This window comes from Athene cunicularia (assembly GCF_003259725.1).
Source record: "Athene cunicularia isolate RWA chromosome 24 unlocalized genomic scaffold, athCun1 chr24_part1, whole genome shotgun sequence".
Taxonomy (NCBI): domain Eukaryota; kingdom Metazoa; phylum Chordata; class Aves; order Strigiformes; family Strigidae; genus Athene; species Athene cunicularia.
The window spans coordinates 1,886,734-1,911,354 of record NW_020799132.1 but is presented as its reverse complement, the minus strand read 5'-3'; the positions used below and the strand labels follow the sequence as shown (position 1 = coordinate 1,911,354).

The 24,621-nt window shown below is 44.4% G+C and overlaps 1 protein-coding gene across 5 annotated transcripts; it reads left to right on the top strand.

Annotated features, from left to right (window-relative positions):
- APLP2 (amyloid beta precursor like protein 2) lies at positions 1-24,389 on the top strand. 5 transcript variants are annotated; one of them, XM_026863830.1, is made up of 17 exons: positions 1-176; positions 1,378-1,507; positions 5,059-5,171; positions 6,704-6,879; positions 7,424-7,644; positions 9,327-9,494; positions 11,563-11,678; positions 12,021-12,095; positions 13,240-13,398; positions 13,799-13,927; positions 16,093-16,192; positions 16,762-16,932; positions 17,539-17,574; positions 20,477-20,556; positions 21,370-21,444; positions 21,903-22,058; positions 22,817-24,389. In XM_026863830.1, the coding sequence occupies exons 1-17, from the start codon at positions 57-59 to the stop codon at positions 22,916-22,918; spliced, it is 2,127 nt and encodes a 708-aa protein (XP_026719631.1). In that variant the 5' UTR covers positions 1-56; the 3' UTR covers positions 22,919-24,389. The 5 variants fall into 5 exon arrangements, with proteins under 5 accessions (XP_026719631.1, XP_026719630.1, XP_026719634.1 ...); XM_026863829.1 differs by having other exon boundaries at positions 20,477-20,559; XM_026863833.1 differs by lacking the exon at positions 9,327-9,494 and having other exon boundaries at positions 20,477-20,559.
- The last annotated feature ends 232 nt before the right edge of the window (positions 24,390-24,621 follow it).

The following is a 24,621-nucleotide window of genomic DNA, read 5'->3' as shown; positions in this document are numbered from 1 at the left end:
AGGCGCTCGCAGCCAATGCTGGGACAGGGTTTGCAGTGGCAGAGCCTCAAATTGCCATGTTCTGTGGGAAGCTAAATATGCATGTGAATATCCAGACTGGGAAATGGGAACCTGACACTTCGGGGACCAAGAGCTGCTTTGGAAGAAAGGAAGAGATTCTGCAGTACTGCCAAGAGGTGAGTTTTTCCTCTGTGATCCCAAATCTTCGCTGCTGCTAAAGAATTGGATTCCAGTTTAGCTGGTCAGTGGCAAATTAACGCTGTGGGAGACTAACTTGCTTTTGACTAGCTCTGTTCCCTGAACTGTCTTGCTGAGTTACTGCCCAGGAAGAGCAGGGAGCACACTGCAGTGGGATTTAAGAGCTACCTCTGATTTTGATCAGTTTACGCTGCCACAGAGGGTCCTGGGTGTGTATATCGGAGAGGTATTCCTGCCAGTGTTTGCAGGGGTTTCACCATATGTTCTGCCTCTGGACTGGTTAACCAGCATCTGCTCCATGTTGTGCAAACTGGAACCTGTCACCTGTTGTCATTAGAATGTGGCTGTGCGTTCTCGGTGACATGTTCTAATTGGCCAGAATATTAGAAAAATATTTTCATCAAAATGTCGACAGTATTTTTAGATTCTTTGTGCTTCATTGTAAAAGATGTAATGTTTCAGTGTGCTCCAGATATACTGCAGTGTGTTGGCCTTGATAAGTGTCTTTAATTGCTTCTCTGAGATGACAGGCACATAAAATACTGCAGGGAATGTATTTTCTAATTTTTTTTTAATGGGAAAGTGATAGAATGCACCGTGTCTGGACTGGGAAACTTTAAAAACTGTTTTACAAAGCTGATATACCTGGGACTACATTTGCATTCATGTAGTAGAAGCCTAAATATAAGCCAGTGCCTGGACTTGAGAACTTGAGCAGGATGTAGGGATCATATTAATACATCATAAATGTCACAGGCATCAGGAAACCTGAGGAGGTAGGTGCATATTAGCTTGACAAATGATGAGAGAGTCTGAGGATGTTACTAAAGCCTATGCTTGCCCTCTTCCAGAGGGTATCATCCTGCACCAGAGTAGAACAAATAAATTGTTCTCTGCTACCACGCAAAACTGCACACCTCAGCTTGCCCCTAACATGCCTTTCTCCTGCCACAAAGAAGTGATGGCACATTACATCTCCCAAGCCCTGTGTGACGGGCAGCTGGGGGCTTTTTTATGTCTTCAGCTGTCATAAGTTTGACCCAGAAGAGAATGTGCGTCCACTTATAAATTTGAACTTGGTTTTGTGTAGAGAATCAGCCTCGCTACTTCTGTTGAGGAGCCGCTTTGCATGTTCTTTGGCCTTTCTGGAGAGAAACCTCTCTCTGTCTCGTTAAATAGATGTATCCAGAGCTTCAGATCACGAATGTTGTGGAAGCCAATCAACCTGTCAGCATCGACAGCTGGTGCAAGAGGGGGAAGAAGCAGTGCAAGGACCACACTCACATTGTCGTGCCCTACAAGTGCCTGGGTGAGTGCATGGTGTGATGGGTTTTGGCGCGTTCTTGTGGCTTCTTACAGAGAGAGCAACTGAGTTTCTAAGGCTTCTCTCATACCAGCTTGCCGTTTCCACATCCAACTTGCACTTGAACATTTTTATTTCCACAAGATGGAACTCTGCCTTTCTCAAGCAGATCGACAGCTTGATAACAGCTGTGGTGGAATAATGGTGCCTGGCGTGAAAAAGAAATCCCCATTCTCTCTGCAACTGCCATAAAAACCTGAAGGCTATTGTATTTGAGCATCACAAAGACATTGGGATTTAATACTCTGATCCTATTTTTGTGGAGCTTTAATATTTTGTTGCCTTGGAGACTTAAATGCTCAGTGTGCTCAGACTTCCTGCTTTGGTCTTGGCAAGAGATCTCTATTCTGTTTCAATGACTATATTTAAACTTTGCTGTTTCAAAGAGGCCCTGCTTCTTGCAGCTGTATCCCATGTCCCCAGTTTGAAGTGTGAAAAAGAGTATGAGAGAAGCTGTGATGGATTTCATGGTGCTTTCCAGAATCTATCCACCCACTTGAATCAGGCAATGTCTTTATTTTGTTTACCTTGTGACTTTTGACCTGTGCGTTGTGCCTGACGCTGTGCTGCACTGCATGTGTTCTTAGTGCTAAGCTTAGTCTCAGCTGGCTGAATCTCTTTGCAGTTACCCACTAGAAAAGACTTGTTTTGAAAGGAGTCCTGTGAGATCTCGAAGAGTCTGATTGCGGGGAGCATTCGGTGGGAACCAGTTTTCATTATCTGCAGTGGTATCTGTGGTTTGACATAGGAGAACACCAGCAGATCTGCAGCACCCTATGGGTGCTGTTCTATATGTAATTCCTCCCGCTAGACGATCATCAAGCACTGTACAAAACATGAAATTTGCTGTGGGTACATCCTGGGAGAAAGATGCATTTTTTTGTAGATGTGGAAGTGTAAGTTTGAGAAGTAACCAACCCCAGCTGATTATACTGAGAATTTCTCATGGAAATAAGGATGAAAGCGTGATCTCTGGATTTATACAGAGTCATCTCTTTTTTGAAATAATCCTCCCCCAGGCCTGTTCTCCAGATGAAAAACAAACTGATTTAGTGATAGTGCCATAAAATTTGATAAGCATTAAAGTATCTGTTGAAGTTTTTGATTAGTGTCTTTCACAGTGTTCCTGACTTGTACAGCCCAGCCTGCAAAGCAGCTTTGGGTTTCAGATCCAAGTTGCAAGTCAGTAGTGCGTATGAGTATAAAATGTTGTCGTTGTCTTTAGCAGTCCACTTGCAAGTCAGTAGTCCGTATGAGTATAAAATGTTGTCGTTGTCTTTAGCAGTCCACAGATTGCTTGCTGTAAATGGGTGCTATGTTTCTCTGGGGTTGCCTATGACTTTTTGTTTACAGTCGAACTATGGGTTGTTTTTCTTCCTATTGGTGCTTCTGTCTTCCTTGGTACATTAATGCACAGGCTATCCTGAGGTAGGATCTTGCTGTCATACCATGGTTAACCTTCTCCTGCCTCCCCCCACCAACGCAAGTTCTTTTGTATTTCAAAGGTGGAGAGGGGAGAAGAGGAGAATCCATTAGCACTCTCACTGAACTGCAGAATGAAGGGAACAATAGGATGATGGGAGCAGGGCTGAGCCTGGCTGAGGTGCGAAAAGACAACCTGCTGACAGTTCTGGCGAGGCTGTTACCGGGCATGGAAACACCTCTTAGGCCTGCTCTGATTGGAAAAAAAGGGGATTTTTCTTTTTTGATAGCAGTGCCCGTGAATGGGGAAGGTGCCCACTAATTTGTAGGATGTAGGGGTTTTCCAGTTCCTAGGTGGATTGAGAGAACCTTGCTCTGTTGTGAAGGTGCTGGGATTCAGTGGTTTTCAGAGTAGCTGTTTAATGGCTGGGTTTTGTTACTGATTACTGGATTGGATTGGTTTGAGTCTTCTGCCTTCAGGCCCTGGAATCAGTCTCTTGATTTTAACTTTTGGTCAGTTTTATCTTTCTTATCAGATACTTTTGAACAAACCTCTCCTGAGAGCGAAGGAGGAAGGATTATTAACTCAAAATTGTGACTGGCCTTGTTTTGAGAGAAGAAAATGGGGAAAATAGCATTTCTCTGTTGTGCCTTTTATTTGAAAATTTAACTCACTTAAAAGGTGTTACGAATGCTAGTTGATTTCGTTAACCTTGCAGTTGTCATCAGATAACCTGTCCCTAAACTCTACTTGAGTTGTGCATAGCGCATTGGAGAAGTGTCCACGAGCCTTCGAGTATCAGTACTAAGGAGCTGCAAAAAAAATCAGTTGTGCAAAATATTAGAATTTATTTTCAAATCACAATGTTGAAGGTTGTTTGGACAGCTGGTCCCTGGAGACTCCGTGAGAAAAGGCCAAAGCTTAAAAGAACTTTTTTCCAATTTTAACAAAGGATTCCTAAAGCTGCCAGTCAGGTGTGGGAGGCATGTTGCTTTGAAACACTTGAGCCGAAGGTCTATTTCTGGTTTTCTCAGATTCTCTAGATATCTCCTTATTTTAAAATTACTGGATGTGGCATTTAAATCTGCAGGAAAGGAAGAAAAATCTCAACGCTGAGGAAATTTCACATTTGGATTCCAGTGGCAGTGCTTTTTAGGACTTCTGGGCTGAGAACAGAAAGTAATGTTTGTGTAGTTCTGATACTTATTTAATGTATTGTTGGTGCCAAACTGAGTTGTGGTGGAAATTCAGGCTAAATAGCTTTTAAGTCCAGCTAATACAGAGTTTGTAGAGCAGACTTGATCATGTCTGTCCCTCCTGCCTTCCTCAAAAGCAAAAGTCTGTTTTTAATGTTGTGCCAAAATTTCATCATGCTGGTGAGGTTGTGGTTATCTAAATGTTGGAATGCAGTGTTTTTGCTGACTCTGGTCCTGCTCTGGTTTTTTGGGTTGTGTAGTTTTTATTTTTTCAGCCCTCTGTGTTTTGGTTAGGACTGTCCAGTCAGGGAATGTGCTGCAGTTGATCCTGAATTAAACCATCTGGAAACAAAAACAAAACAAAAACAAACAAGACTTGCTCATATACCCAGATACTGAAAACATAGATAACACTCATGGCATATAAAAAATTCCAGGCTGTTAGAGCACCAGACAGCATGAACTAGCTTTGGTATGATGCAGCTCATGTAGAAATTGGTGATTAAGTGGTTTGAAAACTTCTGTGTGCAGATGCAATCTTTCCAAAGATTCCTGTGAAATCTCTTCAGTTAATCCTGTCCGTTCCATGAACAAGTATTTATTAACTTGCACTGTAAACTTTGCCTTTGCTGCAGCCTTAGGGTTCACATAATGTTTCAGCGATCAGCGTCGTATTTCTGTTTTCTTCTTGAGCCTCTGAGGGTCTCTTTTTATGTGAATTTGCAGAGGTAGCTGTTGATCCGGCCTGTCTCTGCTAAGAATGTATCAACCCTTTAAGGCACTTGCGACGAACTGTACTTTGGGGGAGTTCTGATACTGGCTTTGTTGTGTGTTGGAAGTTGGACACGTGTGAACAGTGGACGTTTCTTGTTTTTCAGTGGGTGAGTTTGTAAGCGATGTCCTGCTGGTTCCAGAGAAGTGCCGGTTCTTCCACAAGGAGCGGATGGATGTCTGTAAAAGCCATCAGCACTGGCACACTGTGGCAAAAGAGGTAATGGAGCTGCTGAGGCAGGAATATTTATTCTGGATTTGTCCATTTGGGTGCATGTAGTATTGAAGCATAACGGCGTTTATCTCTGGGGTCTGTTATTCCCATGTCATGGTCTATGGACTGAGGTGGAGAGCAATGAAAAACCCAATTTAAAAGTACTCAAGTGTCTTTAAAAAGCCTATGTAGCTCTTTGAGTTATTCTTTACTCATGAAAAGGTGTCCCGAGTAGCTTGCCCAACACGATACTCTAGGAAGGAGCTAGGAATTGAAATCAAGTCTCTAGGATATTGCCTGAAGCAATGGCCCATCCTTCTTTCCAGGATAGAGAGCTACAGTGATCATAGGATGTTTCTTATTTTTCTTGCACGTTTTGTGTTTATGTACCTGCTGCTGCCGGGGATTTGGTTAGTAGTGCTTGCTGGGGGACAGTCTACGAGTTTTGTGGTGGCTGATTAGTGGCTTTACATAAGAGATGGATTATCTTCTCAGAATGAATCTAGCCCATCGGTTTTCCTGTGGCTTTTTTTAATCATGGATAGCAAAAATGTTGCAAATTCTCTGCACCCCTTTTTGAACTGGGGGTAGTAAAAACAAAATAATGACAAAATGTAGATGTTTTCCATTTTGTAGAAACAGCAGTTGTGGAAACAGCAACACGAGTTTTGTGATGGTGCTAGTAAAGATGAGGTTAAGGATGCACCAATTAAACTTCCCATTTCTTTGAAAACCCAGGAGCCAAAACCCATCTAAATAAAGCTGTTCTAGAGAAAATTTGCCTTTTAACTGAGGATAAACTTGTTAATGTCTAGCAAACTTTAAAAAATCCCTTGCTTTCAGCATAGTTGGAGAACTTTTCCAGAAGTATTTGGCTCATTTTATATCCGTGCTGTAACAAAGCAAAGCACAAAAGGGTTCTGATGCACATAATAAAGCCTTTCTTACATCATTCTTTTCTGGGGTGCCACAAAGCCACCTATTGCTTTAGCTTAAGAGAAGTGTATAGACATAATGTCTAATCGCAGTTTGCATTTGGCTTTTTCTTGAATTATCTGATTGATTTTCATCTACAGCATGTTAAAATTATCTTGACACAAAGTCCATTTAAGCGATTATTCACTTACTCCTATATAAAGTTTAATAGACAAAGTTTAATGAAGTGGCCAGCCCAGAAAAACAAACAACAGTTCTGTTTCTTTCAAGTGCTTTCTCCCTTGAGTTGGCACCAAATGTCTAGTTATTTTTCCTGAACTTTGCTGCTGACAAATGAGCAGTTGTTAGGGGCTGTGGAGCATTTGATACCTTAACACCAGGAAGCACTGCATGGTTCTTGAGTCTGGGACTTTTCTGGGGATTTTGCTTAAGCTACAAGTTTCAAATCCATTTTCCTTTGATGCTGAGACTTAGATTATATGTCGCTGTTGTCTTTTTGCTGTAAAATTTAGACCGTTGTCAGCATTCTTGGGATGATAAGGAAAGTCTAGCTTTGAATAAAGCAAGAACATGATGCTAATGTGAATGGGCTCCTCTTTCAGGCCTGTCTGACAGAAGGGATGATCCTGCACAGTTACGGCATGCTGCTGCCCTGCGGAGTAGACCAGTTCCATGGAACAGAATATGTATGTTGTCCTCAGACAAAGGTTGTGGATGAGGCTCTGTCCAAAGAGGAAGAGGATGAAGACGAGGATGAAGACTATGACGTTTATAAAAGGTAGGCTTCTTACTGGCATAGATGTTAACAGCTCTGTATGTGAAGTTGATGTTCGTGAGTATTTCATGCAGTGACTTTCTTGTGGCGGGGACTGAGAGGAGAATTTCTGTGCTTTTGGGTTTCCCAGAGGAGTGTCCTGAGCCTGCAAAAGCCTCTTGGAAGGACAAATGACTTTGCAGTGCTCCTGTAACTGGAGGAGCTAAACAGCTCCCCTCCCTTCATTCTTAGTCAGAAAGACTGTCTGGTTGCTCCAGTAGGTCCCTCCCCCAGTGGTGGACTTCCACTTACTGAAAAGAAGCTGATGAGAGAATGCAGGCAGCCCCTCTAAGCCAGAGGCACAGAGAACCTCTGCCTGCAGTAACAGGAGTCTCTCTAATGAGGGAGGTCCTGTTGCTGTGGTTGATCAATAGTTGGTACATTTATTTTTCCCATCTCTTGTGTTTCTAGAACAGATGACAAGAGAATCATTGTTCTGGTACATGAAAGGTTGGCTGTGAAGTGATTAGACTTAACTTCACTCCCTAACTGAACTGTATCCCTTCAGTGAGTTCCCTACAGAGGCAGGTGTCGAAGACTTCACAGGAACAGCTGTGGAGGAAGATGAGGATGAAGAAGACGAAGGGGAAGAGGAGGAGGAGGACGTGGTGGAAGACCGTGATTACTATTATGATAGCTACAAAGTTGACGATTACAATGAAGAGACCCCCACAGAGCCTATCAACGAGAAGGCTGTTTCTGAAAAGGAAGTCAGCAGCGATATGAAATGTAAGACACATTCTAGCCCACAGGCCTCTTGCTTCCTTGAGAGTATTCTTGTTGGCTGTTCGTTGGTGATGGGTTTTTGATCAAGTTAATAAATGCCACTTGGAAGTTTTATTTGCCAGATAAGTTGGCAAACAGAGGAAAGCTGATGATGCTTATGTTTCAAGTGTTGAAATTAACTCTCTAGAGCATTTGCCATATGTTTCCAGATAAACTGCAGTTCTGCTGGCAGAAAGCCCGGTGTTTGGCACACTGAACGAGCACCTTCGTGAAGGTGCAGTGTGGAGTCAGAAAACCACACCTGCGTGGGCTAGTTTTGAAAAACCTTAGAGGCTTTTGGGGGTGCGCTAAGAATTTAAAGTCGTAGTTTGGGGTGATTACCTTGCTTTTGTTGTGTTTTATACTCGTTTACAAAAAGGAAGCTAAAAGTGATGGGCTGTACTCTGCAGAGGTGGCGTAAAGGTGCCATCTGGCCACTTAAGGGCGAGGAAGGTACGTAGCGCTGCCTTAAACAGCCTCTGCATAAACCCTTCTCTTTCCTGAAACAAAGTCAGCCGACACAATTGGCCCACTTTTATTATATGAGTAACATATACTTACTGCAGTAGTAATACAGACTGTGCTTGCGGTAGCTTTTGTTAAGTGCTGGGTGCCGTTGCAGAGGGCATCTGCTGATTGTGTGGTGCCTCAGCGTTATATGAGGTCCTACACTTCGTGTGGAAGTGGCTGCAGAGGAAGGAGGAGGGGAGAGGGACCGAAATTCAATTAGCTACAGATCACTGAATCATTGCCAGCAATTCTTGCATCGTTTTGGTAAAATGCCAGCATGCTGCAGATAATTTTACTTGCTGAAATAAGGCTTAGCTCATATATGTGCAGGGTTGTTACAGAGCTGCAGGTGTTGAAACAGAATTGGAGCAATATGATTGGGGTGTCTGTTTTGGGGGGTACGCAGTCTGTTTTTTCCCTGTAGTACTGTGAACAGTTGCTAACTCACAGACTGTATCTGTTCTCTTGCCTCAGAATAACCCAGCTGCTTATATTGCCCGCTTATTGTGAAGCAGTCCACGTGCCATGGCTACCTGGAGTTTCAGTGTTTAGTGTATAGATGTTTCAAAACTTAAAAAACTAGCAGCTGCGATTGCCATGGCGATCACGTTCTTTTTGCTTAGCCTGCCTTTTCACTTCCTCTTAATATCTCACCTCTAAGATGTGAAGTGTCTATCCAGGCAGAGTGCAGCGGAACAGGACAACTTTGAATTCTTTAAGCAGCCCTAATGGGTTTTCTTTCCATCGTGTTGGTTTTATAAAGTGGAGGCTCTACCACTGGGACACCCGAGGCATAGCGCTGTGGCATCAGCAAAATAGATCCTAGCGAAGGAGAAGTCACTTTTGCAGATGAGAGCTCCATGTTGAGAAAACTGCTGCTGCTACATGTTTGCCCCAAAGCACCACGTGCAGGAGCTTCCCCAAATAGCACTGGCAAGCCTTGCGATGGATGCTTTTGCAATGTTAAAAATCGCCCCCAAACTGACAATAGCCCTTTGGTCAGTGAAGTAGCGATGCTGAGGCCAGCGCTGGTGCCCCAGAAGAAGGTGTGACCTAGAGCCACCTCTGCGTTGTGTAAGTCGCTCGGCAAGGCCTGTGCTCCTCACTAGCTCATGTTCTAACCCGTCTCCACACAGCTGTCTGCTCCCAGGAGGCGATGACAGGGCCCTGCCGGGCTGTGATGCCTCGTTGGTACTTCGACCCTAACAAGAGAAAATGCGTTCGCTTTATATATGGAGGCTGCGGAGGCAACAGGAACAATTTTGAGTCAGAGGAGTATTGTATGGCTGTGTGTAAAAAGATGAGTAAGTCCTGCCTCCCACTGGCCCTTTTGCAGCTAGCCACTGTCTGTCTGGCGTTTGGTGTCTCCTCCTCCTTGCCTAAGTCAAGAGAGGATACGTCTGTAGCTCATCCTTTTGGTTCTGGTGTCTGCAGCAGTTCTGTCTGTCCTTTTGCAGCAGTCTCCTCTTGTCTCCGCTTCTCTAGGTCTTTAGGGTGAACTTTCCTGGGGAAAGCGGCTCTCGGCATACGCTGTCTGTGCTCACCGTTGCCTTGCAGCTCTTGCTAAGGGCTTAGTTGTCATCTTCCAGATCTACAGCAGGGATCAGGGGCTGTCTCTAACCTCTTGTGAAAACACGTAGCTTGCTTGTTCACGTAATTGGCTTTTTTTCCAAATATGTGGAAGGAAGCACTCGCTTTCCCCAGTCATGTTACTGTGCATATGTTTCACCAGTCGGTCCTGGAAACCAGGCTGCTACTTACTGTTCTGGTAGTAGGTGTTTTCTTGCTATTGTATTTTGGGAAAATATCAGCGTAGTAGTATAGAATTCAGATTCCCACCTTCAGCTTGGTTTGAAATACGAATCTTAACTCAATCCCTGCATTTCTGAGAGCCTGAAATTTTTGGCACCAATTTCACCTGGCTTTTATGTCAGATGATAAAACTACCGAAAACATTTTAACCTCCTTATTAATCTTATTGTTGAACTCCAGCACTTCCACTTCAGCTACCATTAAAGCCTTTTGAAAGGCTTTTTGTGTTATCTGGGGCTTGGCAGTCTGACTATACAGCCGTAATCCTGTTTACAAAATGGGCTTCATGCAAGTGCTTTAGATTGGGCTGATCTAACTGAAGTGGTGAAATAAAAGATGCGGATGTCAGGAGCTTTTTGTACAAAAGTTTGTCCTGTTACAGAGGGATTTGGGGCTGGAAAGAGAGTTCTCTGTGTCCAAGCCTGGTTTAGAAATGCCATGAGCAGGCCCAGAATACAGTACTGATGTGACGTTGTCCCTTGCATGCAGCGGTAATGCCTGTGTTGTATGTTGCCATTACTTCATGCCATAATCCTTTCCCCTTCTTCACTCCTCCTTCCTTAGTTACAGTGAAGGTTCATGGACTCAGGTGCATGCTAAACTCTTACCCTGTATCCATGCCAAAGTGCCAGGTGAATTTTTTTCTGAAGCATGCTTTTCCAGTGATGTGTTGGAGGTTTTTCCCACCCAAATAACTAATGGGATTGAAAGGTTGCCTTAACTTTCCCTTTCTGCCCTCCCTCTGCCGAAGGGCAACAACAGAGCGCATCTTTTTTTGGTGAGATCCTTTCAGAAAGGGTTCTGGGATGTGTAGTTTCTAAAACTGTAGCACGGAAACTTGATTTAGCGTCTCCTGAGCTGCAGTATATGGAGTACAGAGTCCCTGTTGTGGATTTTGCAGATGCTTGCCATTGCCAGTTCTGAAATTCTGTTTCTCCCCTTGTTGAATTTGAATGTCTTTAAAGATACAAACCGTCCAGTTTATTGGACAAGTCAATTTGTCACATTGAGCCTCCTTCTGTTGCTGTCTTGTCTAATATCATTGCCTGTTAGTCCTGCATGATGCATCTGGTAGGGAAGGTAGGTTTGAAGTGTGAAATACCGGGTAGTGTTTTGTGCAGATTTATTGTCAAGCTCCCTAATCATATTAATGATGTCTGGAGCCAGCTTGTCAGCGAACAGCTAATGCACAAAATGTCATTTAAACTATCCAAAGCCACTGTGAAAGGGAAGAGAAAACAAGTCCTGTATTCTGCAATCCAAGTCATTCTTTTGCTGGAGCTGAATAATGCTCGTTTCAGAACTAATGAGAAGACCGAACAGGTGCCGGTTGCCGCAGTGCATTACTGTGTTGTTGGGATGATGTAACTAACTGATGTTGTGCAGTAAATTGGCAGCGTAAAGATACCAAAATGGACTCCTGGTAGGTGGCGGTTCAGTAAACTCAGTCTGCCAGATTGTTAATTATGCAGGCATGGAGATTCTTCTCCCTACCTGTCCTTTGCAATCCAGGATTGCAGGTTTGTGAACCTCCGCTTACCCTTACTTTTCTCTTTGCAGTGCCAACTGATGATGTGGATGTCTATTTTGAAACCCCAGCTGATGACAACGAGCACGCCCGCTTCCAGAAGGCGAAGGAGCAGCTGGAGGTCAGACACCACAACCGCATGGACCGGGTGAGCTTCAGTCATTTGTGCTGTGCCCGTGTTTTTCTGGACAAATAGATGATGAACTGACTTCCTTTCCAGTCGCCTACCTTCTGCGTGTCTCTTGCAACATGACCACGCTGTGGCAGTTAGATTGTAATTTCTTCAGATGCTGGGAGAGAGGAATCACTGGAGATGCTTGGCTTGCTGCTCATTTGCTTAAGTGCTAGGTTTAAACCCCACAGCAGCTCTTTTGTGCCTTCGAAACCTAACTGGGCTGGGCAAAGATCCTCCTGTGAAGGCAAATTAGCTCACAAAGATCAGATGTAAATTTGTGTCTTGTTTAACGTGTTCTGTCCTTTCTTTGTCCAGGTGAAAAAGGAATGGGAGGAAGCAGAACACCAAGCTGTAAATCTTCCCAAGGCAGAAAGGCAGACCCTCATTCAGGTAAGGACCTAAAGTTACTGGTGCTTGCCCTTCGTCTTCTCAATAAACTGAGAGATTGTAATATTCAAAGCCAAAAGACGACTGAGATGGAAGAACAGCTTTCCTGTTCTGTCAACAGCTGCTTTTTGCAGGAGATCTGATTCAGTTATGTGCTTTGTTCTGAAAGCTGGAGATGATCCCATACTGTGCCAGGTCCTTTCCTAGACCCAGTAGAAGGGAGCTGTCTCACCCCTCAAGCATAGCAGCAGCAGAGCCAAATTGTAACTTCAGACCTTTGGCCTGTTTTGCACGAACCAGCTGCCTCACAGCCCAGTTCAGATTGGACGCGCATTTCCTGTTCGGGCAGACTTAGTGAAAACCACTTAGACAGCACATAAAGCTGGTTTGCTGCCAAAATGCCAATCTTTAGCCTTATGAGGAGAGTTCAGTTAGACTGTGAAGTTAATCAGGGATATTCTCCGTATGGGATTGTTAGGGGCAGGCTCTTCTGGCAATGACAACTATATGAAGTTCCCTCAAGCTAATATACGACTAAGTGACTGACTCCAGCTTTTAAACCCATTTTATTCTGGAACACAGTTTTCTCTCTACATTTTTTAACGTAAGCCACTTTAAGTCCAAAAGACTTTTCCATCATCTCTGTTGAAACATAACAACGCTTAATGGACTTTGCTGGCTCGTTGGAGATGTGGGTTATGACCTTTCTAATAGAATATAAAGAGATTTGATATGAAGGCACACTGATGAAAAATCCCCTGTGCGATACCTCTGTAAACTTACAAATTCCCATTAATGTCTCTAGGCTGAAGGGATCTACCCTACTTCCATATTGCAAGGTTGAGGGGAAGAGTTAATACTGTGCCATTCGTTCAGTGCAGTCTGGATCTCCCATCTTCCACATGATCTTTATTTGCAAGGTCATGTGCCCCCTTCAGACCTTTGAAGGGGGGTTTGGAAGGCAGATTGTCACTATTGAGTTTGCAAAGATGAAATCCTCATCACTGTTTCTCAGTGCCCTTCTTTCCTCCTCTAAATGCCTGGGACGTGCAGTGTGACTGTCTCTGTCCTGAGGAGTTATGTCAGTGAGAATAGGTGACCCTGATGCATACAGTGCATTTCATGCAGATTCCTTTCTTTCTTCTAGCACTTCCAGGCAATGGTGAAGTCGCTGGAGAAAGAGGCAGCAAGTGAGAAGCAGCAGCTTGTGGAAACTCACCTGGCTCGTGTGGAAGCTATGTTGAACGATCGCCGTCGGATTGCTCTGGAGAACTACCTGGCTGCCCTGCAGGCTGACCCGCCACGGGTGAGTGTCTTTGCACAAATTTTGATGACAGGGTAGCTCTGGGCAGGGTGGAAGGTGGGAAGGGCTTGGTGAGAAGACTGCCTGTGACTTGTCAGGGCAGAAACCAGGAAGAGATTCCCAGTAAAGCTTTCTCCATCGTGGCAGTTTGTGCTGCAGACGTAGCAGTGGGTCTCCTAATTGACTCACTTTACTTTCTGCCGGGTTAAAAAACCCTCAGCTTTGTTTAGTGTTCATAAGACATAGTGTTCCGAGTCAGACAGACTTAATTTAAAAAGAAAATATCCAAGGTGATTGATCTGTCTGGTAGCAAAGCAGACTCATGTCTGAAGTGCTTCATTTCAGCTGAGAATTTTATTTGAATCAAATGGATTTGAGCTCTTCCCCTCCTCAAATCCTGCAGCCCCACCGCATCCTGCAAGCTCTGAAGCGCTATGTTCGTGCTGAGAACAAGGACCGTCTGCACACCATCCGCCATTACCAGCACGTCCTGGCAGTCGACCCAGAAAAGGCTGCACAGATGAAATCTCAGGTACGAGACTGTTTCTATCAAGGGAGGCATTGTTAGCCAGCCCTGGCTGTCGCAGACTCTAGAAGCTGTGCCTTGACTCTAGAAGCTGTGCCTCACGCTATTTTTCTGGGTACTATAGCAACTTCGGGTACTTGTGCAGAGATCGCCCGTTCCGTGTGTATCTGTCACCACAATAACTGTCTGTATGATTCTCCTTGGTCTGTGACTTGGTATTAAATATTGGAACTCTGCTTTAGTCATGAATTATTGTTGGTCACAACAACAAACCTAGGACTAGTCTGATACCATTTTTGTGTTTCCTTTTGTCAAGCACCCATGAAATTATTTGCTGGGGACTTGGTCAGACTTCCTCACTTCTTCCACGACCTCGTGTCTATGTTCATTTCAGTAGGCTTGTTCTTCAGGATGCCTGTGGTTTGGGTTTGTGGGAATTCTTCTGTGCCTCTGCAGAACTACTGCCTTGTTTCTGAAGTGTAACACAGAAGCCTTGCCAAGAATTTGATCGTTGTTGTTAAGGTTATTAGAAAGTCTGTTTTGATAAGTTGGTTTTGTACTGTTGCAATATATTTGACTCCTGAACAGCCAGAAAGCCCTTTTCCTTTTACTGACTACTGTATGTGAATAGGCTGCTTGAAGCAGAAGTCAAACCTGGCCGTTGTACTTGTAAGAGTAGTTGTAGATACTCCACAAATATTTAGAATTACATCCTGATACTTGTTTTTTCAACCCACTTTTAAAATGGTGAAAGATGTACTGAAAGATTCCGATTAAGAGTGGCCTGTTAACACTGAAAGGTCTCCTCGTAAGGTATGTCCTTTCACAGCTTCAGAGAGAACTGACTGTCCAGTTACAGCTGTAGGAGGATAATTGTGTTTTACCAGCCCCAGTTTACTGGGAAAAAAATGCCTTATTACCTGGCTGTAGAACCAGTAGATGGAAATACCATGGTTTAAGAGTAAGGCAGGGACTGGAGTCTGTTTGTCACCCCTGGTGAGGTGTAGCACAGTGTTGCAGGGATTTTCTCGAGGCAAACCTCACGCTCGGAGGTGCCTGGTCCCACGGGTTTCGTGTCGTTTCTGCGTGCTAGTGGTGCCTGCTTCTGTGGTTCCTGTTAAGCTGCGCATCCTCAGAAAGAGACTGTGGTATTCAGGCACCGTCCACCCTGACCCTTTGTTCTGATGCTGCCAAAGCCCAGGAGGGAGTGTGTGAATTGTATTCTTATGCTAAAACCTAAACAGTCCTTAATTCATTCTGAAGGCTGCAGTGTCAACAAATCGACATGCGAGGGATGTGGGTGGTACAGTTCAATTTCCATTCGCTTTACTTTTCAGATGCACTTTAAGCTCCTCAATCGATTCCCTTGATTGACAAGCTGCCACATGTAAAATTAAATTGCTTTCATCCTTGCTCTTAAAGGTCGCCTACATGTCAGACTGTAAAACGGATCCGTGCAGCTCCTTAGCTTTTTTAAAACATTTGGCCGTCCATGTAAACGTGTTTTTTTTTTTCTGGGTCTGTGTGATCCCTGATTACGCAGCACCCTCTTCAGGTCAGGCTTGACTTCACCAGTGAATTTAATACGCTAGGGAGAGTGATTTGAGGTTGCGTAGAGTTTGAATTTATTTCTCGAAGGAAGGGAGAACGCAGTTGCCAGCAAGTGGGTGTAGTGCGTGTAAGACAAATGTGATGCCACCGTTGGTCTGAAAGGCACCTTTGTTCTGAAACCAGAGTTGATAAATAATATTGTCTGCTCCCTTTGTGTTTATCTTTTCTAGTAGTCAGGAATGATAATCCATTTAATAAAGCACTTGCTTGTAGCTGCTGTGGGAATTGAATTATGACTGTATCTGGCATATGGGAAATACCAGCTTCAGTGTTTCCAGGGTAGAGCTGCTTTAGAGCAGGAGTCAGATGAATCCTCTCTCTCAGCCCCAACCTTTCCCAAAACACCGAGAGCCCCGTGTACAAATGGCTGGTTCCAGCGAAGCGCGACGTGTTAGAGAGCATCAGTCAGAGGAGTGGAGTAGGTGGACCCGTGTACCATCCTGTTGTCTGTCACAGCAGATTTACCAGTGGTAGATATTTTATTAAACAAGTGAAGAGCCGGTACCAGTCAAGTGACTGGCAGTCCTTGCCAACTCCAACACACTCTTGTACGTTTGCAGGTGATGACACATCTCCATGTGATTGAGGAGCGAATGAATCAAAGCTTGTCTCTGCTCTACAAGGTGCCATATGTGGCTGAAGAGATCCAGGATGAGATTGGTCAGTGTCTCTGTGCCAGCTCCCGTGCCACCGTGTTAGACCACAAGCTTTTATATTGGGTGAAGTGGGCTCCAAAAAGCTCCTTTGAGGGGATGCCCTCAACAGCAAGCACATGGGCTTAGGTTTATGTAGCACAGGACAGATATTCTGTGTTTTTCAACACAACCAGTCAGAATAGCTTGTTCCTAAGAACTTTTGCTGTCCATTTAAAAAAAAAAAAAATTTAAAAAAAAAATCAACATTCAGAATATCAAAGCTGTCTCTCAAAGGGAGATGAAGGAGATCCATAAAAATAAGCAGATGCTTTCCTACTTTATAGGAGTTCAATCCCATCTTACCATAACCTCTTGCCACTTCAAACTTCTTGGCTCTTATTTGTATGTGTTTCTAGCCAACGGCTTTACTGAGGATTCCAGATGAGACTTCAGAGCAGGCAAGATAAGATAACCTGGCAGCCCTGAACAGTGTTCCCCTGCAGCCCTGCCTCAGCTAGGTTCAAACCATCTGCCCCTTTCTGTTCCTGCCAGGCTTCATGCAGTTTGTGTAATACTGCCTCTTATTCCTTTCAGATGAGCTGCTTCAGGAGCAACGTGCGGACATGGATCAGTTCACATCCTCCATTTCTGAATCCCAGGTGGATGTCAGAGTGAGCTCTGAGGAGAGCGAAGAAATTCCCCTGGAGGGCAAACCTTTCCGTCCGTTCCAGGTGAAAACCTTCCCAGCCTTGCCTGAAAGTGAAGGTACGTGGAACTCAAAATGGGGTTCACTGGCTTTACAGAATGTAGGTGCTTTTTCTTAGCTCGGTGGCACAGGAAGCTCCATCCCTTTGGATGATTTAAGAGTAAAGCAGTGGCCCCAGCAGCACCCCTCAGACTCTGTCTGTTGGAAAGAGGCAGTGCTGCTAGTGATTTGCACTGAGCTGCTGTCTTGATATTTTTTTTTTCCCGATTCTTCTCTTTGCAAAATTGTTTTATCTCTTTCCATTTTGCAGGAGTGTAAATTTTTATGGTGTGGCTTGACTCTGGAAATAATTTTCAGTCTTTAATTAAAACGCTGTCATGTCATGTTAAGTCTTTTGTACCATGACCTGCTGAAGGGCTTCAGGAATTCTCTTTATTTTTTTTTTTTAAATATATATCTATACTTTTGTATCATCGAGTGTTGACAGCTGCTGTGTGCGTGTGTATTTATTTTAAAAATGCTTGAACAGAGTCCTGAGCTTAAAGAAAGCTGTAGACTAAAAGCCTTTCCCAGGGTCTGAGTCAGAAATCATGCGCAAACCTTTTTTCCTTTCTCTCTTAATCTCCTTTCTCTGCTATTTTTGTTTTTGTTTTCCCTCCTGCTAGATCCTCAGCCGGATTTGTACCATCCAATGAAAAAAGGTTGGTTCTAAGCTGCTCCCTCACAGTGCTTTCGATCACTCTCCTACCTTCTCAATGTGTTTGATAGCTTCATTTTAGTTTCATACTCACCTTTATTTTCATTTCCCTGCTCTCATTTAGATCAGTAACTTTCAATTTTGCTTATTTAGGCCTAGTGTTAAAGAAACGAGCTAGTCTGAGCATCTAATCGATTGTGTATGTATCTCCTGATGGGCTCACAAGGTGTTTCAGGGTGCACGGAATAGCTTCTTTGCCCTCAAGAAACGCGGGCTTAGCAGTCTCTGCAACCGTGCAGTACTTTGCATCCCTCTGTGCACTCGTGTTCGACGCGTCTCAAATAAACCGTGCAGTGCTGATGGGAAGGAGTCTAGAGGCTCTTTTGCCTTCTGGGGAATCTGTCCTTGCCACCTGATGACAGCACTGAACTAGGAAGGAGAGTGCCGCCGCAGACAGAGGCTAAATGTCCTCGCACGTACTGCAGAGTGCAGCTGGTCTGGGACAGATAAATTAGGAGATTCCTTCTTTGTGTTTGTGGTCTCCTCGGCGTCACCTTTTCACATGTAGCATCTCTCCGTACTGGTAAAGTCCTGTGTGATTATCCATTTCTCCTTTAGCTTGTTATTAATTCTGCAGTAACTCGGTGCCTGGCTAAAAAAGGGCTGTCTGGGCTTTAAGAGCAGCACAGAAACACCAGCGTTAAATTAAATCCTCTGTAAGCGATACAGTCTCAGGTAAAGATCAGGCCTGGCTGATCTGCTACCACATACATTGTTCCTGAAGTAGAAATGGAAGTCTTATTTCTTAAAATGCTTTTGCAGAGCAGTGGTACATGTGCTATGTGTGGGGAGTAAATCCAGCGTTTTAATCTGCCTTTGGTTCCAGATATATTTTGCAGAATCTTAAAGGAGCGCAAAGGATTTTGCTAAAAACCATTTAACGTGAACACAGATAGTTTTGTAACATGGTGAAGGCCAGATAGCTTGAAACTGTTCCCATTATCAGTGTTTCTCTACAAATGTGTCACCTTCATCCCTCTTGTGGAACAGTGTACAGCTAAATTCAGTGTACTGACTGCTCTGGAAAGAATTGGGACAGCCTTTAGTTTGTTGGGGGTTTTTTTCTTTGGCGTGGGTTGTTTGGTTGGGTTTTGGTTTTTTTTTTTGACAGCTGCTTTGTTGATTCAAATATGATAAATATAGACTGGTTCTCTCCCCATTTAGGTAAATGGAAGAGTTTCTGATGACTTGGGGACAGAGATTATATCCTGCACTTGCTCCTTCTCTCCCTTCCCTTTTCATTGGATTTCATGAGGGCTGCTAGGGAGTTTGGGGCAGGTTTTTGTGCATGTGTGTGGTTTTGTTCCCTGGGAAGTATATAATCTGAATTGTGTCTTTGAGCTCCATAGCACTGGGTCTGTTATTTGGTACAGCACTCTGTGACAAATAGCAAAGCTCAGTGCAGCAGCTGAACTCCCAGCCCTGGAGACTGTGCTACACTGGCTCCTGAGAATTGAATAAAGCAGCCATAGGCCAAAAGCTGACACAGGAGTTCTCTAAAATCTATTTGTGGCTAGTCTCTCCAGAAAATCCCAGTCATTGACTTTCACAATAACGTGACCTGCTTCGACAGCCGTGAGAAGTCAGACTGGCAGTCTTGGCCGTGCTTGGAATCTGATTACTGTCTCCAAAGAACCACGCAGAAAAAGGGGATGCACAAAAACCCGAGATGCTTCTTTTGGGAGGAGTTGGAGTGAAACGTTCCTTTCCTTGGCATTTTCAGGCAGTAAAATCTTGTCAATGTGAAAACTTGCCTTGGAGCCAACTAGCCTTTCCTTGCATCTCATTGGAGAACACGCTGCCAATTTCAGCAGCGGTTGACATAGTGTCTTAGGCAACCTGCAAGCTCAGCAGCTTGTGGAGAGGTGTGTGCAATCACCGGCAGACTTAAGGGCTGTAGTAATGTTTCCCCCGCCTCGTGATCCTCGTTGGAGGGACCCCATTGTAGGTTCAAGGCTTTGCTGACCTCCTGTTTTTGCATTAGGGAGACATAGGTGTTGTGAAGGACGCAACGTTGTCCCTACTGAGGATGGACAACTGGCATTCCCCTGACTTGCTACGCTACGTTAGGCCTGAGTGTCTTGCATCAGGCTCTTCTCTTATTGATCTGATCTATTTATAAACGCTTCAGATCAAAACAGTTTATGCAGAGCAGCTGCCTTCTGTTAATTGATATTCTTCTCTTGAGCCTATGCTAGTTTCAGCCTAGAAATGGGTGAGTGATGTTCTGGTACAAAGGCTAGTGCAGTGCTTTGCTCCTCCTTTGCCCTGGGATTTATTGTTTCTGGGTTCGTGCCAGATATGGGGCAGCCACTCATTACAGAGCCGTGCTGGGTGACCTTGAAATTCTCATTCCCGAGGCGCTTGCTGATGTGCTGGATTTCTAGAGTGGGTGATGCCGATGGTGCGGTTGAAAGCGTTCCCTGCGCGCCGGCTCGCAGGGGTCACAGTGGGGTGGGTGGCGGTGGCCCAGGGTGACACTTGCAGAGAGGAACTGCGCCCTCACAATTTGTGTGACGTGTTGCCTTGGACCTTCTCTAACAGCAGCATTTAACAGTATGGTATTTCTGGATTTACACTTCAGCCTGTTTTTGGTGAGTCTTGTCCGCTCTTCTCATGGCCACCTCATTTCCCCTCATTAACAGACCCCCCTGCCCCCCCATCACTTGTCACTGTAGCTTAGCTTATGAGCTCCCCTTCTGACACAACAGCATGAAGACAGATTAATAATCAGCGGTCCATGCGGTTAAACACGCTAGCCATGGCAGCTCTGCAGAGAGTAGGTAACCCTTCCCAAACATCCCAAGGGGCTGACTGACGGCCCCTGCCTTGCTCTTTTGGTGCAGGTTCTGGCATGACTGAGTTGGATGGGCTGATCGGCACTGAAGAAAAAGTGATTAACAGCAAGAACAAAGTGGATGAAAATGTGGTGAGCCCTCCACCTTTTATTTTGTGCAGCAAAACCTGCCGTGGACACTAATGAATAGCAGTGGCTTATTTCCACGTCTCCTTCCTGCTTACAGAACGTCAGTGTATTCGTTATCCATATGGCGTGGGGGAGTCAGTTTTCTGACTGTTGTAGGCTCTTAATACTGATTAACATCAGAAGGGTGGGAGGGTGAGGGAAGGAGAGAGATCTAGATCTTTGGCAGTCTGAGCTAGAGAACTGTTTTAGTAACTGCTTTTCCAAGCAGAGACCCTTTGATACACCTTTATTTTAGCTAGGTAGTTTTCCATCTCGCTACACCAAACGCTGGTGTGTTCCATCTGGCTTCTCACCTATTTTTCATGGCAAGAAAGGCCTTGCTTCCTTCTGAACGTGAGCAACCCAGTAGGTGTTAGCTCTATCTATGGTGTAAAGAATTCACTAGGTTATAGTGGCAGCGGACTTGCCTCAGTTCTCTGGGTCTACAAAAAAAAAAGTCAACTTTTGAGAATTTCCTTTCAGAATTGTTTTAAAGCCGCAGGTTAGATCTGACATGACAAATGCTGTGTCCAGGGCAAGTGCTTAGTTTTGCATTTGGGTCTTTAGTTTGAGGTAGTCTGGATATCCACACAGTTGCAGTACTAAACTCAGGTGGCTTTGAAATTTGGAGAATATCCCGTGCTGTGGAGAGCAGGGGAAAGATGGTAGATGGTTCTGAGTCTTTGCTAGTATTCGTGAAAGGTCTCTTCAGAGTCCTTCTCCCACCTGTTTTGTACTGCTCCTTTCATAAAACGCTTTTGTGGCTGTTTTCAGGTAATCGATGAAACCCTTGATGTGAAGGAAATGATTTTCAATGCGGAGCGTGTCGGTGGGCTGGTGGACGAGCCGGTATGTATGTGGCTACCAAATCTAGCTGAGTGCTCAGCAAATTTCTAAAAAGCTGGATTTTGGTTCCTCCGTGTTACTGAATTGCAGGGGTTTGGTGCCTTGACCCTGCTCTGGGAGGTGATGCAGGGTGTAATGCAGTACAGAATTTCTGCTTAAAGGTGTGAACAGTGAAGGCGCGTCGATGCTAACCTGACTCTTCTGTTGCAGAAGTGTGTTGTGGGATGGGAAGAGGAGGTGTGGGTCAGTGCCTGTCCAGAATTCCTAAGTGGGAAAACAATTTTGTGTTTAAATATTTCACCAGAAGGATAACAGAGGTGAAATATTTATGCTGTCTAGTGTAGTCTTGACACCACAGATGGTTGAAGACCTTGTTGGTGGCCGCCTTTTAGGTTTGCGTTTAGCAGTACATCTCCCTCATGGCTCTTCCTCTACCCGCTGTGTTGTTTTCTTTCCTCCAGGATAATGAGAACTCCCTTCGTGATGACTTTAGCTTCAGCAGCAGCGCCCTTATTGGTCTGTTGGTGATTGCAGTTGCCATAGCTACTGTTATAGTCATCAGCTTGGTGATGCTGAGGAAGAGGCAGTATGGGACCATCAGCCATGGAATTGTGGAGGTGAGAAACAACTCCGGCTCCACAACAGAGGATGAAAATAGTCAGCGTCGAGTCACATGTTGTGTGTAGGGGGGGAAGATGGCAGTAGCTGCCAAGCATTAGTGGCTCTACTCTGAGCTAGATGGGACTTAACTCTATAGGTGCTGACATCTTCATGGCTTCTTCATTGCCATGCTGGGACCTGTCACCTCACAGCTGTGTTTGCTCCTCACAAGGAATTCAATTAGGCCTCCCTGTCTGGCTCAGGATAGGATTTAGCGGTAAATGAGCTTTTCAGGTGGTATCTTTAGCAGGGCAGTAAGTCAGTCAATCTATAGCAATTTGTCCTCCCGACTAATGGAACAACTATTAAGCCAGCGCGGTTGGCTGAATGCTGAGAAGCTGTTCCTCCTCCTTCCTCCTGCTCCCAACAGGCACGTTTCAAACGACGACTTAATGGAGTCTGGAGAAAGCTGCTTTTCCCCTTTGCCCAACCCATGCGTGAAATTGTAACGACCTCTTTAATGAGAGAAGCGGGTCCCAAATTTGTACGTTAGCTAACTTTAATTAGAGATCTGTGGAGAACATCCCCAAAAAGGCCAGGGCAGGCAGGAGGCCTTAGCACCTGAACGAGGAACTCTAAGCAAATTAGTTTTTGTGGCTTTCCTTTTTTTTCCCCGCTTGTCACGGTATTTATCCAGCGTTTGTCGGCTCTTGTTACTGTGAGATAAGACCTGCAAGTTTCTCCTCTGACCAGTAACCATCTGGTGTTTCTAAAGGTTGACCCGATGCTTACCCCAGAAGAGCGGCATCTCAGCAAGATGCAAAACCATGGCTACGAGAACCCCACCTACAAATACCTGGAGCAGATGCAGATATAAAAGAGATGAAGATACAACAGCCCTGACTGGGAAAGGAGCAGGGCGGAGGGCCAAAGGGGTCCAGCGTTTTGGATCAACTACTGACCAACAGTTGCTTCAAGAGGACTTCATCTTACATTCAGAACTCCTGGATCATTAAGACTATAATTACTACTGTAGAGTTGCAATTTCCATTCTTTTAAATGGGTGAAGAAATGATAATATAACAATATGATATATAAATCTCCTTAAATGGGAAAAATGGATCTATTGCAGATATTTGACTGAGATGTAGTTTTTTTTTTTAATAATCTGAAAAATAACAGTTCCGTTGTACTGTTGTCTGATACAAGCTCTATATATATAAAATGGGAAATGTTGATTTTTATTTCTGATAGACCACCTGTATATTGAAGGTCATTTGTACCAGCCCGCCTTGTAAAAAGGAGACAGTTGTGGCTCTTCAGTCATTTTGGCTTTTATATATAAAGCAGTATTCTTTTTCTTTTTTTTTTTTTTTTAAAGTGAATTTCACTGGGAGTTGCAAAGAGATTAATTTAGGGATAGGAACTATGACAGCATAAGCAAGGAAGCAATTGGAAATGGTAACTAACAAAAATCCTTATAACGAGAAAAAAGAAAAGAAAAAAGAATAAAAGAAAAAAAAAAAGAGAAAAAACTCCATCCTCATATGCCAGTGGTGTGTACCCTGCTGCTTAGCAGTTTGGGCTCTAGGAATCAAGACTCCCTGGAGGCAAGGAGTTAAAAGGCTTCTAGCATCTCTGTTTATAGTTATTCTAGTGGAATGTTAGAACATGGTTTGTGCATACTGGGGTCTGCACATTCCCCTTCCAGATTCAGTTCTGCTCTAGAGTTGGAAGTTCCTGGTATTGAATTTAAATCCTCTGTTCTGAACCGGTTTCCTTCAGTACTCACCTGGCATTAACAGCCCCCTCTTGCTACTACTTTCTAATTTTCCCCAGCTCTCCTGCCTCACCAACATGGTAAGTAGTGAAGAGACGCAGATCTTTGAGCCTTTGCATCTCTTTTGGTGGTGTTGGGCTGTAGGCAAGGCTTTGGGTGTTGGCCCAGAAATGACAAATCACTGCAATAATCAGTACCTTGGGAGCTGACGAACGTGGAGTTCGCTTTAACTGGGGAGGAAAGAGAGGGCCAAGTTGGGAAAGGGATACTGCCTGCTTTAAGGGAAATTGGATGCATAGGCCCCGAGAAGAACAAAAGGGGTGTTGTTCCACTCACCATGATGTCTTTGTAATGCTTGTATAGTTGGTGTTAATGCTCACGGCTTTTTTAAATCTGGAGGTTCTGGTAACCTGTGGTGTATTTTTTCTATTTTCCCTGTGAGGTTTTTTTTTTTTCTTCCCCCTTCCGTGTCTCTTCCCACTATGCACAGATTTACCTGCAAACTCCTTAGTGTGGTCTGTGGGGAATGTACAAAGTTTAAACACATCAATAAACACTTTAACTTCCAGATTGTTTCTTCTCTTTATTCACGGGCTCGCTTAACTTCCTCTCTCCTCCCGCCGTGTCCTTGCCAAACCTGCAGAGGCCTTTCCCTGCCTTTTTGTCCATCTCAGCTTCGGTGAGAAGCAATGTCCTGGTACTGAGATTGTAGAGCTGCACCCAGAGGCTTTTGTGGGATTTCCAGATCCTGCTGACCTTTGATGAGAGAAGGAGGCGCCACGCGACGCCAGTGCCCAGGA

Bases quoted from the DNA above. Each gene is read 5' to 3' on its own strand.
- APLP2 (XM_026863829.1), top strand. From the start codon at position 57: ATGTTCTGTGGGAAGCTAAATATGCATGTGAATATCCAGACTGGGAAA. The intron at 5,172-6,703 runs GTAATGGAGCTG...CTCCTCTTTCAG, and splicing joins GGCACACTGTGGCAAAAGAG to GCCTGTCTGACAGAAGGGAT. The intron at 7,645-9,326 runs GTAAGACACATT...GTCTCCACACAG, and splicing joins AGTCAGCAGCGATATGAAAT to CTGTCTGCTCCCAGGAGGCG.